A 16,914-nucleotide genomic window follows, 5' to 3' on the forward strand; every position below is an offset into this window, starting at 1 on the left:
TGTATTTGTGCTTAATTTAGATCACCTTGTCCCTTTGCACTTTGTCACTAAAGGGTCTTTTTCTGGTAATCAGTGTGAAAAAGCAGAATTAAATCCACTCCATTCATTTTTGTAAAACAGGTTTGCAGAGTGGATGAGAATTTATAGGCACTGTAAAATAATAAAGATGAGCCCTGAATTAATAACACCATATGTGGATTAAAAAAACCAACCGGTCAAAATATTTAGACCACCATTACTGCTCCTCAGCTTTCTATGGTAGATGCCTTTTTCAGAAACTATAAAGATAAAACACATGAGCAGTTTCCAAATTCATATTTATTGTTATATGTAAAGCACTTAAGAATAGACATGAACATGAGATCAAATACAATTTGGCCATTGTCATATCATGAAACTACCTGGAATGAAGTTACTGTTTATATTTGGTAATGTTGAATACAAAAGAAGAAGGGGAAACCTGAAAGCGCGAGTACAAGTTGTCTTTGCGACTAGAAAAAGGAGAAGCCAGGAGAGTCCAGTCCACCTGTTCCTCATCCAACGTAACAGACCGAAAAATACAACACAGACCAGACATCCCCAAAAAAACTGCATTTTTTTCTCAAGTAACAATCCTAAGAAACAAATGACGAGTATAAGAATACAGACAGCATGCCAGGCTAGTCGTAACGACTATCTGACCGTATGGCTTTTCCATACAGATATGTAGAAGTTCCTGGTGCTGTTTATTAAGACATGCGTGTACTTCATTAAGTGACAGGCAATGTTTGGCTGTTTTTCCACTTGCTTCACCTAAACAGCCTGCCTCTGACTTTATTTTTTGCCTTGTCAAGCATTTGTTAATAAGTATGATATTCAGGAATGTGTGTTGCTTAGTCAAGGATATTTTTTTACTTATCGGTCTGAGTAAAAATATGTAAACAACCTTGCAGCTGGAATACGAAAACTCGCTTTTGAAAAACAGCATTCTTATACATAAATCGAGAGCTATTTTGAAAGTAACAAGTTGTCCTCTGTAACATGATAACTGTATAGGATTTGTAGTATTTCGGATTCACTTTAAATAAATGGACATTTTTCTTCAGTAAACGCCTCAAAAGACGCAGGGATACATGCAACATTTTGGATTTTGACAGCTTGTTATTCTCATTCAAAGTAATACAAAATTATTCTTCGTTCCTTCAGTTGGGGGAGCTCTTCAAAACGTTAATGGCTTGTGGGTAAGAATAAGTGTCCCAGTGATCCCAGCCAGTCTCTTAAGCTCGCTTCATCCCCCGACCCATCAAGCAGGCAAAGACTGTCATCACCATTTTGGGCTTGACCTCCACAAGGTCTTCTGGGAGAGCGTAGACACGGGCTCCGATCTTCCTCGCCATAGAGACGGCATATCTAGGGAGGACACAGAGGTTAATTTGTGTAGAAACGGTTCATACAGTTATTAAAATAATGGCGACAGGTTGATTCTTTCTTTTCGGCGTTGTAAATCTTACTTGGCATTCTCCAGCTTGTCGTCTTCGGAGAGGCTGCCGGTTTTTATCAGCTCGTAGTTGATGCTGCCGGGCTGGATGGCGTCTATCAGTTCCACTACTGCCATACTGCTGCTGATCTCCTTGTCCTGATCACCACACCACACCACACACACACACACACACACACACACACACAAAGGTTAATAATCTAACACAGAGGCATGTATACAAATTATATTAAACTACTAGACTTCATAAAGAGTTCATAAATAAAAGCATTTTGACAGAGTGAATTTGTCAAAACTGCTTGTTTTTCTCATTTTGATTCAGCCAGTTTTAAAAATTTAGAACAAGCTAAAAAAAATAAATGTAAAAAGCCTTAGAGTTTAGATGATTTAGTAACATCTTTTATTTCTATGTTCCATATTGAAATATTGTAATCTAAATCTACACAGTTATTTTCATGGAATATGTAATCAGAAAGAGGAAAAGACACATTTACCTTAAAGCTTGAAATCTTTGTCGACTTTCCAGCTTCCGCCAAAGTTTTGTTTACCCAGTTTACGATGATGTCATCATTTACTTTCTGTCCATCACCCAGTCCCTCCAGTACATTCAACGTATATCTAAAAGAGTGGAGAAGCAGAACGTATGTTATTTTACTGGTGCCAAAAGTGTTAGGAACATTAGAAAAAAATAAAAACATCAGGAAGGAAACTTTGTTTCGGGAATGTTTTAGAAAACATCAGATTCTTCTATATGGTTCTGATTTAAAGCATGTGGAACTGCTCAATATGTCAACAAGCAACATGACATGTGGTCTCAATTTGGAGGAACACAAACATATTGACACCCCCACTGGCATGAAATGGAGGTCACAAACTACCCCCTTCCAAGACAATGTTTACAGTAAATTTACTGAGTTAACACAACAAATCTGACAATGGGGACAATAGTGATTGTAGTGTTTCAAAATGCCACACAGACAGTAATTCCTTGATAGTAACCTACTTTTTACTGTCCTGGTCCCAGACCAAATACTTGTGAGGGCCCTCATTTTTCTTTTTTAGTCATTTATTTATTTTAATACATAGAAATACCTCTCTGAGAACCAGTGAGATACAGCAGATAATCCAGGTATGAAAGTCCCCCACACATGCTTGGCTGTTTTATGCGTTTTGTTGTAGACCCAAAATGGGATGCGGTTTTTACAATGTGGAGATGTATTTCTATTTTGTTCAGTTCTGAAGTGATCCTGATGCAGTTGTTTTTCACCTTCTCATTAGCTGCCACACCAGTGCCAGAGTCAGGGTAGCGTTGCCATCGTTCAGGTCCTGCCCGCCAATGCCAACAAGGGAGAACTTGGCTGTTTTGCCCAGTTCCACTGCGTAGTTACAATTCTCCAACTAGGGGCACAAACATTTTGTTGTTGTTGCAAAAGACAGCCCAAAAGTGTTTTTTGGGGCTAAGAAGGATTAAAAGCAATCTGATTTACCTTTTTCATGTTTGTTCCCAGCTTGGGATAAGGTGGCTTGTTGACCTTGTTGTTCCAGTCAACAGGCACTTTAATCTTCTCATAGAGTTGGAGGATGACCATGGCATCCTGTAGGTCTCTACGAGACAAGATTGGGTTTGATAATCATTAACATTAATTAAGATATGAAACTGTCTTCAGATGCCAGCTTATACAGGAGGAGTGAGATAAACTGTATCCTAGTATCTTGTTTGTGGTACATACCCATACAGATGATTGACATGTGGGTTCACTCCCAGAGAGTTCATCCAGTTTCTGAATGTCCTCTCTTCTCGTGTCTCACCTACACAGCAAAGGATCATGGGATTTAGCTGGCTTTCAGAGGACATAGCTGGCAGCCATACTGGAGGTCTCAGTAATAGTCAGTGTAGTTCTAAACAACATGCAGCTTGTTTGTGTCATCAGAACTGAATAGTCCTGTTATCACTCTGTTAGATATATAAACAAAAGATCTGGTGACTACTAGGCAACTATCCCTGGCTTGTTCTGCACACTAACTACTGAATCCAGTAGGAGCCAAAGTTAGGAGTGGCTTGTTCTTACATAAATAATGTGAGTTTCTATGCTAATATAAGTCTGCCAGCAAGCTAGTTAGCCAACAAAAAGCAGCTGCTTGTTCAGAGCTGGTTCTTCTCAGGCTGCAGCGGTAATCTCTCTATTTGTGTATTTCGACCTTATTTGTTTACAGCCACTTCTCCAGTGGACCTTTATGATGATAGCAGACATGAATACAGGGAGATTTGTCCTCTCACCCTCCAACAGTCCCCAGTTAATGTCCTCATTCTCAGGTTTGGTCAGCGCTGGATACTTGTTGAACAGATTGGCCACAAAGGCAAGGTTGAGTTTGGGGTTTCCACTGACGACGTCAGTTGGGGTGACAAACTGTCGACAGCCGAGCCTGTCGGCCTGCTGCAGCATGGCCTCTGCCCTCTTCACGTCGTCTTTCTCCTGAACAACACACAAAGCACATGCTCCTGATCAGAAACACCGTGCAGCTGTTACCATGTGGTGAAGATACTCAACTGGGTGTGCTGACTGCTGTCAGAGTGCTTACGCTGAAGCCTGCCATGTTAATGTCTATGTGTGGCTGATCTTCCTCGGTGCCTTTTGGAGAGATTTGATTCAGGAGGTGGAAATAGGCTCTTGAGTCCTGGAACACAATACAAACAAAAACAATTCAATTTTATAACCAAGAAATTCCACCATTAAACATTATCACAAATTTTGACTCATTAAATGTATTGATAACCTTGATGCTGCTTGTGAGCAACTGTGCACACTATGTTTTGTATTTATTCTATCACATGCTTCACTGAAATGTTTTGATTTGTTCTATATCTACAATTGCTTTACTGTATAAACACTTCATTTGGCATATGTTCAGTAAATACTGCATTTAAAATGAGAGGGTTAAAATGTTTTGATAAAAACTAGTTTGACCTACACCTGTGTTGGTGGATCTAGTAATTAGAGAAGTGCGTGGAAATAAACTAAACTAATCTAAGTAAATAATTGGGTTAACACCCTACAGACTCACCCAAAGAACCTCAAAACCAAAATATTTGATCCTGTATTATCTTATAAAATTGTTTGAGTGGTTTCTCTGCATCTAGTGTTTAGATACACCAACTGGATTCAATGTACGTAAGTACACCCACCTTGATGTCGGAGCTGAAGTTATTGATCTTCTGCCAGCCAGCATTTTCCAGGTGGAAGTTTGCCCAGCGTAACAGCAGTTCTTCTGGAGACAGCTTCATCAGGTCCTCCAGGGTTTCCCCGTCTCTCAGCAATGCTGCCAGCGCTGTTGAGGGGTGTTCAAGATTAGTTAAGATACTTAACAGACCAGGTAACACAGGCTTAAATACATGTTATGTAACGTATCAACTACGCTCTTTACCTTCATTTCTGCTTAGCTCGATGTCAGCAAACAGACCAATCTTGATGATTTGCCACAGCAGGCCCAGCACCAGATGGGGCTTCCCCTCTTTCAGGTCTAAAGCACCAATGTTCACCACATGGCAACCAATAGCAGAAGCTGAGTTCAGGGCCAGGTTCAGGTTCTCCTGCAAGGTACAAAGCATCAGATGTTGGAAAATTCAAATAAGTTGTAAGAGAAACAGCAGCACTCACATACAGTAAATTCAACTGACCTGTATCGTAAATGGTGTCAGCTTCTTCTTATTTATGGTCCTCTCATCGATAGTATCTGGCACTGACAGGTTAATCATTTTGCTGTGGAACGGTACAAAAAGCCACATATGATTTAACATGCCAGTAAGTTACTCAAAAACCTAACCTGACAAAGTGCAGATTTTAGCTTTCAAATGCTAACTGACCACTGTGACCTACCATAACAGCGGTGTTTGCAATTTTGACTTAGTTACTTTCGCGTTTAAGTTCTTTACTGTTTCAAACAATATACATTTGTGTACATTGAACTGGTGATCTAACAAAAAGCAACCCGGTTTTACACAATAAGAAATCATTTCTAAATATTTGTGATGAACGTAGTAGTATTGAATTACTATCAATATCTCCTCTGAAATGCAAGATAGAATGTTGTTATGGTTGACTGATATCCCAATACAGGCTCATATTTGTTATTTCTTCAGCCTGAATGTCGGTGCAGGAGATGCAGGTAACTGACATTTATGTTAATGTCAAAACTGGAGCTAGGTTAAAGAGGGGGGGGGAGGGGGGGTTGATGGCTTGAGGTGAAAACAGGAACCCTCACCAGAGTACGATCCCGTCGCCGACAGAGGTGAAGAGAGAGTCTGTGTTGGGATCCATGGGCAGGACGTGTTGGCAGTCAGGGTCTCTTTCCAGAGCAGTGTTGATCCAGTTCACAAAGGCATATCGCTCCTCCTCTGTAAGGATACAAAGTAATGATGAGTCATTTCAGTTGGTCACATTGTCCATTATGGGTTTCTTTTCTTAATTGGTAAATGGAGCATATGTAGCTGAAGTGCAGAGGGCACAAAGCCAACAGTTTATGACAAACAAAAAAAGCGACTGGAGACAAGTTGGGGACAATGTCCACGCGTCCTACCAGAGAACGAGTGTTGTGTGCCTTCGCTTGACAGCACTGACGTCCCTCCAATAGCCAGGATGCCTTCTTTTCTGTTGATGACCTTGCGGAAAGTTTTTGCTATTTCACTGCCTCTCAACTCCTGGATGATCTATAACGAGACCAAAGAAAGATGCCTCAAACATACTGCATTGTTTTCAGCTGAAATTTGTGAAATATTTAAAAGGCATTTAATGACATATCTATTTGTAGATTTGAGATTGTGTTGCAGAGGTTAACCAATTCATTGCTTCAGCCAGTAACAAACAGAACCGCCTTCTGCTGTTCGTATGTTTATAGCATGTTTGTGGTGTCAGCATCACACCAGTTTTAAAAAAGGAAGTCACCACCAAATATTTTGAAGCACATACTGAATCATTTTCTGACAAACAATCAGTGGACACTTTATTAGGTAAACCATTCCAATCTAATGCAATTCAACAAGCCAGTGTTGCCATACACTGTACCATTACAAGGCACATAATGTTCAGTGTTTTTTGTACAATGTTGGAAATGTGTACATTTTATTAATATGTCATGCAAGTGTTTCTACTTTTTTTATTTCCATACATGGGGGGGGGGGTCTGAATGGTTAGAAAAAAAACGTCAATGGTGGTGTTCTGGACTGCGTTATATTAACTATGACCTATGCTTTACTTAAACGTAGTTTGAATAACACCTAAATGACAGTGCCAACAAAAAACACAACATTAAAGACATTATAGACATACAAGTAGACTTCAGGGAACTTTTGGCTTAATCAGTAGATTCATCAATGGTGAAAAACTCTCACCATAGTTATATGCAAAAGCCTCAATCATCTTGTCTCCTTTTAATATCGTTTGCATCCCTTGTTGTGGTGTAGCTACTGTTAGCCTCCAGGAGAGCCAGCTGGCGTGGAATAAAAATAACCTGCCAGCTAAAGTACTGAGAAAATAAGGTAAACATCTAGCCTAGTAAATGACTTTTAGAACAATATAAATGGGCTGAAAACTTGTTTTGTAACAAGAAAAGGTCCAGGAACATATTTTGTTGATGGGTTCATAGAAGCAGCTGATGTTGTGTTGTACATTTAAGTACACTGTAGCAATTCAAAGTGAGCGTGTGTGTTCATTACACATCTAATCTAAGTATTACAGTGTTGAGTGTGTGAGTTCCAGTATGTCATTATCAGCAGTAACAGTAAACCGCCAAGGGCTACAGCTGTAATCATCCTCTACACTCCCAACCCCACCGTCAGGCTTGTCCCAACATCCCATCATTAAATAATTATCTGTAAACATTAAATCAGTCTCAACAACAACAATTCATGGGACAATATTTTGCTCTGTGGTGCGAGTTGAGTTCATACTGTATGTAGCTTATCACAAAGTTGCTTAGACAATATGTCTATGGTAATAATAGCAAAACTTGACGAACCTGAAGCTATCGTTGCTTCATCAGTAACCTCCGCCCCGCAAGCGTTGGTGTGACCACAATGAGCTATTCAGGGTGACTCTGTGAGCACAACACACTCTATCACAAATATGTGGGAGGTCACAGGGTGCCAGCTCGCATTTTTTGGCCATTAGGTAAAAGAGGTAAGCACAGCAAAACAATCATGCCCTTGCAAAGTTGATAAGGATTGCCATTTATTTCTGCAACTTAGCAAAAAGCTCTTTTTTCTTAGCTTAACGTTCACATCTATAGGCAGTAAAGAGGATATTCACACTCATTCCATATGCATTTAATCTGGGTGGTTATTATCCGTAAGAACGTATTTTGTAATGGGGTGTATCAAAGCCTAGTGGACGAGCACACACCTTTCTACCACAAAGGCCCAATGCTGTTAGGCAGCTAACTGTAAAGTGCCAGATGTCCTCCCTTCCCGCAGGCACATGAACACAGCATAACACACTGCAAGAGTCATTTCCGAATTTTGCATAACCGCAAAATCAGCTGATCAATCTGCTGTTCCTGGGATCTAGAGATCTAGAGATCTTTGGCAAAGGACAGACATTAATGACAACAAAGCCCCCTCCAACATAGTTGACACAATTAGGCAACTTGAGTTCAGAAAATCCCTTATTTTAATCCCTTAAAAATAGGACCTAAACGCTTGTAGAATCAGTTACATAATTTTAATCACTTCACATCTTTAAAAAAATAAAAATAAAAAAGCCTTTCATAAAAGCTAGCAATCCTTTTTACCCTCCCATTCAGAAATGTCTTGTGTTTATTTCACTCTTTGTTTTAAATGAGATCTTATTTTGGTGGATTTGATACGGTTTAAAGTTGTTATGTACTTTTAATTGGCTGGTTTTATTTAATGGTTGTTATTTAAACTGTTTTAATCCTTATTTTCCCATGTAAAGGACCTTGCTTCTTAGTTTGAAAAGGTTCTGTATAATTTTATTTTATTCTAATTATTATTTCACACATAACTTTGGCTACTTGTACAAAAGTACACAGATAAACTCTGGGAGACAAATTATCATGAAACCATAAAGAGTACCTCAAATTGTAAATAAGTAATTATGAATGAGTCCAACATGTTCAGGACGTTCTAGGTCGTGTCACAGATATTTGGACACAACACAGTTTCAAAGTCATCCAATTCAATTTGATTTACTTGGTTATTATCATAGCCCGGGTTGAACTAACAGGACACTACCGTAGAAAAAACAAAACACAGCTGCAGAACATTTTCATTGACCCACATGATCTCGAATCATGCTGCACTCCTGTACCAGACGCTGCCTCTGTGAGTGACTGCTCCATCATCACTGCTGAAACAAGACACTGGAACTCACACCACTTTGCTGACCTCACTTCCACATTCCCTGGGAATGTATGCATATGTGTGGTTTGTAGAGGCCTTTCAACTCCATCGTGCATGGAGCTGCTAAAAGCTGCTTTGCGTAGCGGCCTCACCCAGGAGGGAGAGGTGCTTTTAGGCAGAACAAAAAACAAAGACCAGCTCAGAGTAAGAAAGGCTCTGAACGGAAGGGGAAAACTTGTCAAGCTCGACAGAGCAGACAGTTTTGAGCCCGCTTAACTTACCGCTAGAAACTCGTCGAAGCTGATCTTGTTATCATGGTTGCGATCCAGTTTCTGGATGATCTCACGGACCATGTATCCAGGTAGGGCATGGCCGGCATCTTTAAGGAGCTCATGGAGTTCATAATCAACGATAAATCCATCACCGTTCAGATCTATAGAAACACAAAAAGAACCATTAGACCCAGCACATCTAACACAACTGTGACTGGAGATACTGTAACATAAAACATAATAATATCTATAATATACTTTCATGGCAACACATGGCTTTAACTCACCACATTTTCCAAAGATCTCTCTCATCTCCTCCATTTCCTCTTTTGTTATTTTTCCAGTCATGTTTCTGTGATTGACCTGAGGTGGTCAGTCAGAGAAAGGAGGGACTGTGGAGAAGAGCAAAGAGTCACCAACATGGTCTTGCAATGACAGGACAGAGGTCTTGAGAGGAACCCCAGCTTCCCTAGCCTCCCACAAACCTCCTTAAAGCCCCTGAAACTAAAAAAAAAAACTAAAAAAAACTGTAGTAGTAGAAACACTGTTCTACTACTCCGATCACAGACCGGTGGAAATGTTTAGCCTCCTTGCAACCGGAGAAGTGACCTTAACTCCCTGGGCAGAACAATAGTCACTTGCCATTTTCTGTCAGGTCTAAAAAACTATTTAAATGAAGGTACTACTTCATATATCTCCCCTTACTGATCCCTGCTGATCCCCACCCCCCCGCTGATCATATCTACGGTTCTCTTTAACTCTTTTCCTATTCCAAGCATGGCTCTCTCCCATATTCAAAGTAATTTCCTGTTCCATTGTATAGCAATGAGCCCGTACTTTATATAAAAAAAAATAATAAAAAAAAAAAAACAGCCAGAGAAGCAGAGACTACTGATTGTACACAACTCTTTTTTGAGAAAGCGGTCTACTACAACAGCTTGTCCTTCAAATCCCCTGAAACCGACAATTTTACTATAACTCTTGTTTTTTGCCCTTTCATCAGGCTTTACAAATCAAAATATAAATCATTTTTTATTTTAATGTTAAAATAGATGGAGACTGTGTCCAGTTATGTGTGACAACATAACATCCGGGTTAGTTGTGAGGCTTCTGTGAGGGCTGCTTCTCTGTAAGGTTAAGACCTTGATACTAGTTTATGGCACAGCTGTTTGGGTTATATTTTTACGTTTTAGCAGAGAAAAGTGTCCTCACACAGCCGGAAGATTCAATTACAGATGTAAAGATGTATAGCCAGCGAGATGCAATCGCAGTCGTTTCCCTTGACTAAAGACACAGTGTTCCTGAACTCCTGAGACAAAGCAGCCATGTGAAAAATCGCTGAAAATAAGGAATTCCTCTGAACACCTCCTTCCCGTTCTGTAGGGGCCAAGGAATGCTAGAGGCCTGGGCAGATCAGCTTCAGTTACACAGAGGTGAGCAGGGTGTGCTGCCTCGTTTGCATGGACTAAACTAGTATGATGGCATTCCTCTCGAACACAAGAGAGTGAGGCTGTTCTGCGGTAGAGTACGATTCACCGATTTTTCCAGGCAGAAAAGTGTTCCCATTTCCTGATTTAAAGTACAGATTGTTGATTTTCTCAGCATTAGTCAGAACTCCTGGGCGAAGTCTTTTCTGGTTTCCACAGTGCTACATGTGTAAAACCATTAGGGAATAGCTGAATGTCAAGTTAGTCAAATGGATTGTAATCCAATTGATCATTGGCAATAATTATAACCGTAATTTAAGCCTAAATGGCTCAATTTCTTTGAGTGGTTTCAGCCCATCTAGTCTTTCTGTGGCCACAGCAGCCTCACAGGCACATATTCAAGCAGACAAACAATGGACAAAAGGTCCAGTAGCCATACATCCTCTTTCATGAATGAAACTATTAATAGTATTCATGAAAGATGATTCAACAGTAGACATGTGGTCTCTGAAATGTGACTCAGTTGCCATAATGTTATTCTTGAAGACAAAACAAAGTCATGAAATAACACCTTGCCATACAAAATCAAAAAGGAGTCACCCAAAAAAATCATTCAGATAAAGTCATGTTTATTCATTTAGAAAAAAAAAGTCTAATACAGTACAAATGGCTTCTAGGCAGCAGCAACAACAAGGCCAGATTTGTCCCTTTACAGTGACAGAGATTTTAGGTAAAGGCCACTCCATGAATCCAAGAACAGGGTGTTTTTCAGGGGCAAGCACAAACTCCTGACTAAACGATTAGGAAAATGACGATGCCAGTGTTGCTATATTTAACATTTCTCTAAAAGGATGTGAAATGTGGCTGCTGAAGTCAGCCCAGCTACAATACGGGCAGACAAGCATTCCCTCCTTTGCCAGCCCTCGTCACACCCTCGACAGAGGGAGAGTGAAAACAGTAGAGGGGTTAAGTACATGGAGCAAGGGCACAGATGGCAGCAGACAAATGTGAGCCGCATCCCTGGTGGTACAGAAGAATAGAGGGATTGTAACCACAAACACAAGAAAGAGAGTTCTGAGCGTCAGGCTCCAAACACAGTTGCTGTCTTTGACAGCTGGACCGTGTGCTTCGAGAGAAGAGAAAATTCCTAAATGGAGTGGCTCATGTTTGTCTAAAAGCATATCAATACTCCTGATAGAGTTCATAAGACATTATTGAAAGGTCTGCGCTTAGCTGCAGTGCAAGAGTTTTAGTACATCAGAATGTTTGGCTAATACAAAGACAAGACATATTGAGAATAGAGTTCCCAAATTGCAAGAGCTGGCACTTTCAAGTGAAATTGTGAGGGATTCAAAATTACCTCCAAAAAAGGTCCTTCGGGACAACAATCGCAAGTCCTCTACACACTTGTGTGTAGGTTTAGTTATCCAGATCATGAGATATCTAGCAGAACCAAAACAAGAGCAACTGGACCTGCTTCGTGGTCTCTAAGGTATTTCACCACTCACTTAAGAAGCTCTCTCAGTTCTCTTGCTCTTGTTTAACAACAAGATATCACACTAAAGTATTTCTTTCCAAGCACCAGCTTTAATTGTCAAGACAAAAACAGCCCATTGACGCTTTTTATGATTGCCTTTAAAGGATGTTACAGCCAATTAAAAGTGAGGGTTGTTCCCAGATGTTAAATGTGTGTAGAGCCGACACACCCCAAAGCACACAAATAGTATGGGCACCCTTCCCAAATGTGGTCAAATGCATATGCACACACCCAACATAGTCTGCAATAACATGAACATTTTGACTTAGTCACAATGGCCCGCAGCAGCGAGTCAAACTGACTCATAAACGCGAGACAGTCTGTGACACCGGCCTTTTATTTCCTATTCGGGCTGCGTGCATGAGATAAGCACAGCCAACCTGACAGGTAAGGAGGCGGCGACGACAACAATTATTGTATGTAGTGTTTACATAACTCTGACATCATACGCAGCTGCAAGCATATCACTCTGGATTGGGTTTAGGGTTGTTATAAAAGCTAACAAAGCTTGGGAGTGGTAAATCATCATGAAAATATTCAAATGAAATGGCCACACACACTATTTTTCCCCAAATGAAAGAACATAGCTGTAGTAAAAGGATGTAGCGGGTAAAAGAGCCCTGTGCTAGCAAAGCTGTCAACACAGGAATTTCTACTAACCATCACTTAAGAATGTCCTTAGATGGTAACTGTGGAGCTGCTGAATCAGTTCGGTTAGGTGGTTTTGCTACAGGTAATAAGCCACACCCACCAACGGTTTGCCATTACCCAACAAAAGCACTGTAAAGCATTTTCCTCTGCTGCATAAACAGACATTACAAGGCACAGCTCTGTAAAATATCACCCTTTTCCTCACGCAAGCATGACCTGCGCCCTTGAGCAAGACACTATTTACTACCCTGCTCCAGGGCACTTGTTATGTAGCTGACCCCTGACCTCCCTAACAGAGGACATACTGCATACATGGAGAGAATTTCTCTGTGGAGGTCATTACACTAATGGCACTTCCCCACTCAAGTACTCTATGCAGTACTTGCAAAGGAGTTCATGTTTCTTTCGGACAATTTTTCCTCGTACCAAGAGCCTCAATGTTCCTAGCTTTTACATGTGTATTTTTATGCAGATTAGGATTAATATCTTCTAAACATTTTCTATTCACAAAGTAAGGTATTTAGGGGATTGTAATAGCCTTGGTGAAGAAGTGCTTTTCAAATTGCATAGCTTAAAACAGATGGAGCCACCATGTTTTATTATATTACACAACTATAAAACTGACAAAAACCACAAAAAGTAAAAACGCCATAATTTTAACTGCATGGGAAGGGAAAAAAAACATGAAGACACCTGTTTAAAACCCTCCTGACGGTGCAGAAAGCGGGACAACCTGTTCATCCGCACAGGTGTGAGGGGCGGAAACAAAATACAAGCACCTGTCCTCTTCCTTCTGGACTTTCTGGTTTTGTCTTTACAAACTCTCAAGCGGTTCTGTAGCATGAATAAAGGGGAAGTCCCATTTCACTTCAGCTCATGTAAATCACACTAGCCTACATAACTACTTCAATCAGGTTAACGACAGGCGCAGTTAAAATGATTTGCACGTCACACAAAAGGCGTACAAACTGTACTTTTCCACTTTTCTTTGTCCTCAAATATCAGTAATTGATTTAATGCTTTTGTCTTCAACAATTAAAACATCTCTTACAGTATGTCTATCAAAGCATGCCACTGCACACCTTTTAAAACAAGACATCAATAGAGGATAGACTAGAAATACTGATGGTGTGGAGAATCTACAGGAGCGATGTAAGGAATAAGATCACGGATGAGTGTCTGTATTCACAACACAATTCTTACTTAAAATCACAATATTTATCAAATTAAAATGTGGGTCTGGTCTTGTTGTTTAAGGTTGTCCCTACAGTGAGCCACAATTGAAATCCCAGATGTACACGTGCTGCAGCCCCAGATGGTTCGACAGGAAAAATCTGGTCAATCCCACAGAGCAATAAACTAGTTTACACAGACCACTGTTTTACATGGGAACAAATAACACAGAGTTACTGACTGGGCTGTGTCATTTTAGTGCTAAAACATCCAACAACCTTTCATACTCTCGCATGCCATTTAAATGGTGCTGGCGTCACATAAAATGTCAAGACAAAAAGGGTTGAAGTGACGTTACACACAACTAGCAAAGTAAATACAACATTAAACTTCACCTTTTGTAAGAACTATGTGTTAGTGTGTTAAGGCTATGTATAGGTCATCTATGCATCCGCTTGTGTATCGGCAATATTTCAAAAAAATAGTGCAGGCTCCACCTATGCGGCTTCCTTCGCCTAGCGACGATGTAGGCTCCTACTGAAACCTGGTTGTCTTTCTTACTTGTTCCTTGCTCTGACATTTAAATGTGAAGTGATAGTTCCAATATCTAGAAGAAAACATACACGTTGTGTATAAACTTTACTAGCTACAGTTACCAGTATATCTTAGTTACGTTACGTACAGTTTGAGTAGTAGTTAATGTTTACGACTTAAAGGAGTCAGAGGCTACTTTATTACAGCACCGTGAGAATTAATGGGCTGCAGTGAAGGTGTAGCTAAAGCTAGCGACGGACATGCAAGTTTTATGGGCAGGACAACTATCCCTGTTCACTCTTACAAATCCACATCTCTGCACAAAAGGAAACGTCTATCACAGAGAATACAGACTAAAACAAGGTTGTTATTTTAGAAAACGCTTCTAAGACAAATACTATCTGTAAGTAGTTGTTGGTGTAGAAGTTGCCAGGAAATTGGTACTTACTATCGGTGCGCCTGAAATTCCAGACAGCGTCCAGTTAGCAGTCCTGCCTCCTCCACGTAGAGACAAAAGTAGACAGCAGTTGGAATGTTGGCCCCGCCTGTCGGCGACGTCACCACCAGACGTTGATGTCCGGTCTATGGAGTATTATCTGTGCCATACAATAAAAATCAAATAAAATTACATGTGTAGTGTATTTTTCTGTCTATTGTCATCTAGACCAATGTTTTGCACTTTTACTGATCTGTTTGTTTAAGTACATTTTTAAATCTCATCATTATTTTTTGTATGTTATGGCACGCCGTTTGGCAAATTATCATACTGCATATATGTAAAATTTGAATATATTGAATGAAAGTCTGAATATATTGAATGAAAGTCTGAATATACAGAATTAAAGTCGGAATATATTGAATTAAATTCTGAATATATACAGTAGGCGCTTTGGTCAGGATTTCCTAAAATAAGAAAAGATGCTGTTGCAACAGCAGCACAACGACAGATAAGTAGCCTACGTAAATCAGAAAACGTAAAAGACGAATATTTAGAAATATATAGAATAGGAGTAGAAATACAAATAGAAACTACACAAGACCAATTCAAATCAAAATTACAAGCCAATGTCAACACTGCGAGTTTCATGGACAAATCATTTTTTGTGATGCATCTTCTATTCTCCACATTGCGACTTTTGGATGTTCCAAAGTTTAATTGAGGCAAGATATCTGAATATGTTAAAATATTAGGAAACATTGTCTTAACAGCAAACCTTGTTTTAAGAGATTAACAGTAGATGAGGGCAGCACAGTGTGTAGGTTCCTTCAGTTTAAAATTATTTCTGTTACTATTTAATAAACAAATGACATTTGATAAAGTGATGCTATCTGCGTGGTGCTTAAAGTAATCTAGATGGCATCACATAAGGGAAAGATGTGGCCCAGAAAAGAGTGAAGGCTAACCCTGGAACCAAAGAAGTTAGAATATAAACAGATTGAAATCAGTTTGAAGTTGAAATTAGTTGTGTAGTGTCTGCAGGAGAATGTGCTAAGGAATTATTAATATCCAGACATCTATCAACACTGTTTTTTTTGCAGTGTAACTTAGAGGGTCCGTGTTTGATGTCGGTTTAGACCTGTTAAAAAGTTGAAGAAATATAAGGCACGCCATCAGCAGGGTCTACAATGAGTCATTGATGAGGTGGACCTATATGGGCATATCATAGTGGTTTAAGATGCTCAGGAAACACAATCTGCCCTCATGAAAATAACAATATGGGACATGCGATGTAAAGAGAAGTTCACCTTAGAGGTTTATACATTTTTGATTACTCATGGTCAATGCATATCAGCAAACAGTAGAAATATCTGCAAAATGAATAACTATGATAAAGATGTGTCTGGTTCAGTAGCTAATAACATACATGGACCTAAGCTATGTTTTCATTCCAGGAAAGAATGTAAAGATCACAAAACAAAAATCTCCCACAGTAGGGATGTTGACAATGTTGATGATGCTTTAGTGGTTGGAAGCAGTCAAAATAAAACAAAAAATGTTTGTCTCATGCTGTGCATGCAAGTTGATGTTGCACTTGCATTACAATGTAAAGGCATTTCCACAGTAACAATTAAAGAAGGCCTTAAATGCAAAATGAACGTGAGCTTCTGCTCTGTTGAAGGGGAACGGGAGACCGGCTGCTTTGGAAAAAGTGATGCAAGGAACAGCGGTTTTTAAGTTAGAAGTCAGAAGCAATATGTATAATATGAGGGAAAGCTCACAGAATGTTGCGGGAACAGGTAGCTGCAGGGAAGCCAATAGTTGGCTAACAAATAATGAAAAAGTAGCCTGTTAGTAGGCTAAACATTGATTGTATACCAGTATAGGAAGGTTAGTAGACGTCTTAATGACAAGAGCAGTCAGTCAGAAGTGTAAACTGTAATCACGAGTACAATGGATCATATAGCAGCGGTTTTCCTGAAAGAAGAAATGATCAAATCTAATTGCCGGTCCTTCCTCCGGGGCAGTAGGTGGCGGTAATGAGCAATAG

General features: G+C 39.8%; 1 protein-coding gene across 1 annotated transcript; it reads right to left on the reverse strand.

Moving 5' to 3' along the window:
- Positions 1–300: 300 nt before the first annotated feature.
- pls3 (plastin 3 (T isoform)) lies at positions 301–15,004 on the reverse strand. Its single transcript, XM_034890203.1, has 16 exons — positions 14,874–15,004; positions 9,391–9,495; positions 9,113–9,264; positions 6,053–6,182; positions 5,738–5,870; positions 5,154–5,235; positions 4,901–5,066; positions 4,662–4,804; positions 4,058–4,153; positions 3,756–3,951; positions 3,208–3,286; positions 2,965–3,082; positions 2,745–2,875; positions 1,972–2,095; positions 1,491–1,615; positions 301–1,389 (listed from the first exon to the last, which is right to left on the reverse strand). Exons 2-16 carry the CDS (start codon positions 9,449–9,451, stop codon positions 1,257–1,259), a joined length of 1,869 nt encoding a protein of 622 aa, XP_034746094.1. The 5' UTR covers positions 9,452–9,495; positions 14,874–15,004; the 3' UTR covers positions 301–1,256.
- Positions 15,005–16,914: the final 1,910 nt, after the last annotated feature.

Source organism: Etheostoma cragini, chromosome 13 (assembly GCF_013103735.1).
Source record: "Etheostoma cragini isolate CJK2018 chromosome 13, CSU_Ecrag_1.0, whole genome shotgun sequence".
Classification (NCBI taxonomy): domain Eukaryota; kingdom Metazoa; phylum Chordata; class Actinopteri; order Perciformes; family Percidae; genus Etheostoma; species Etheostoma cragini.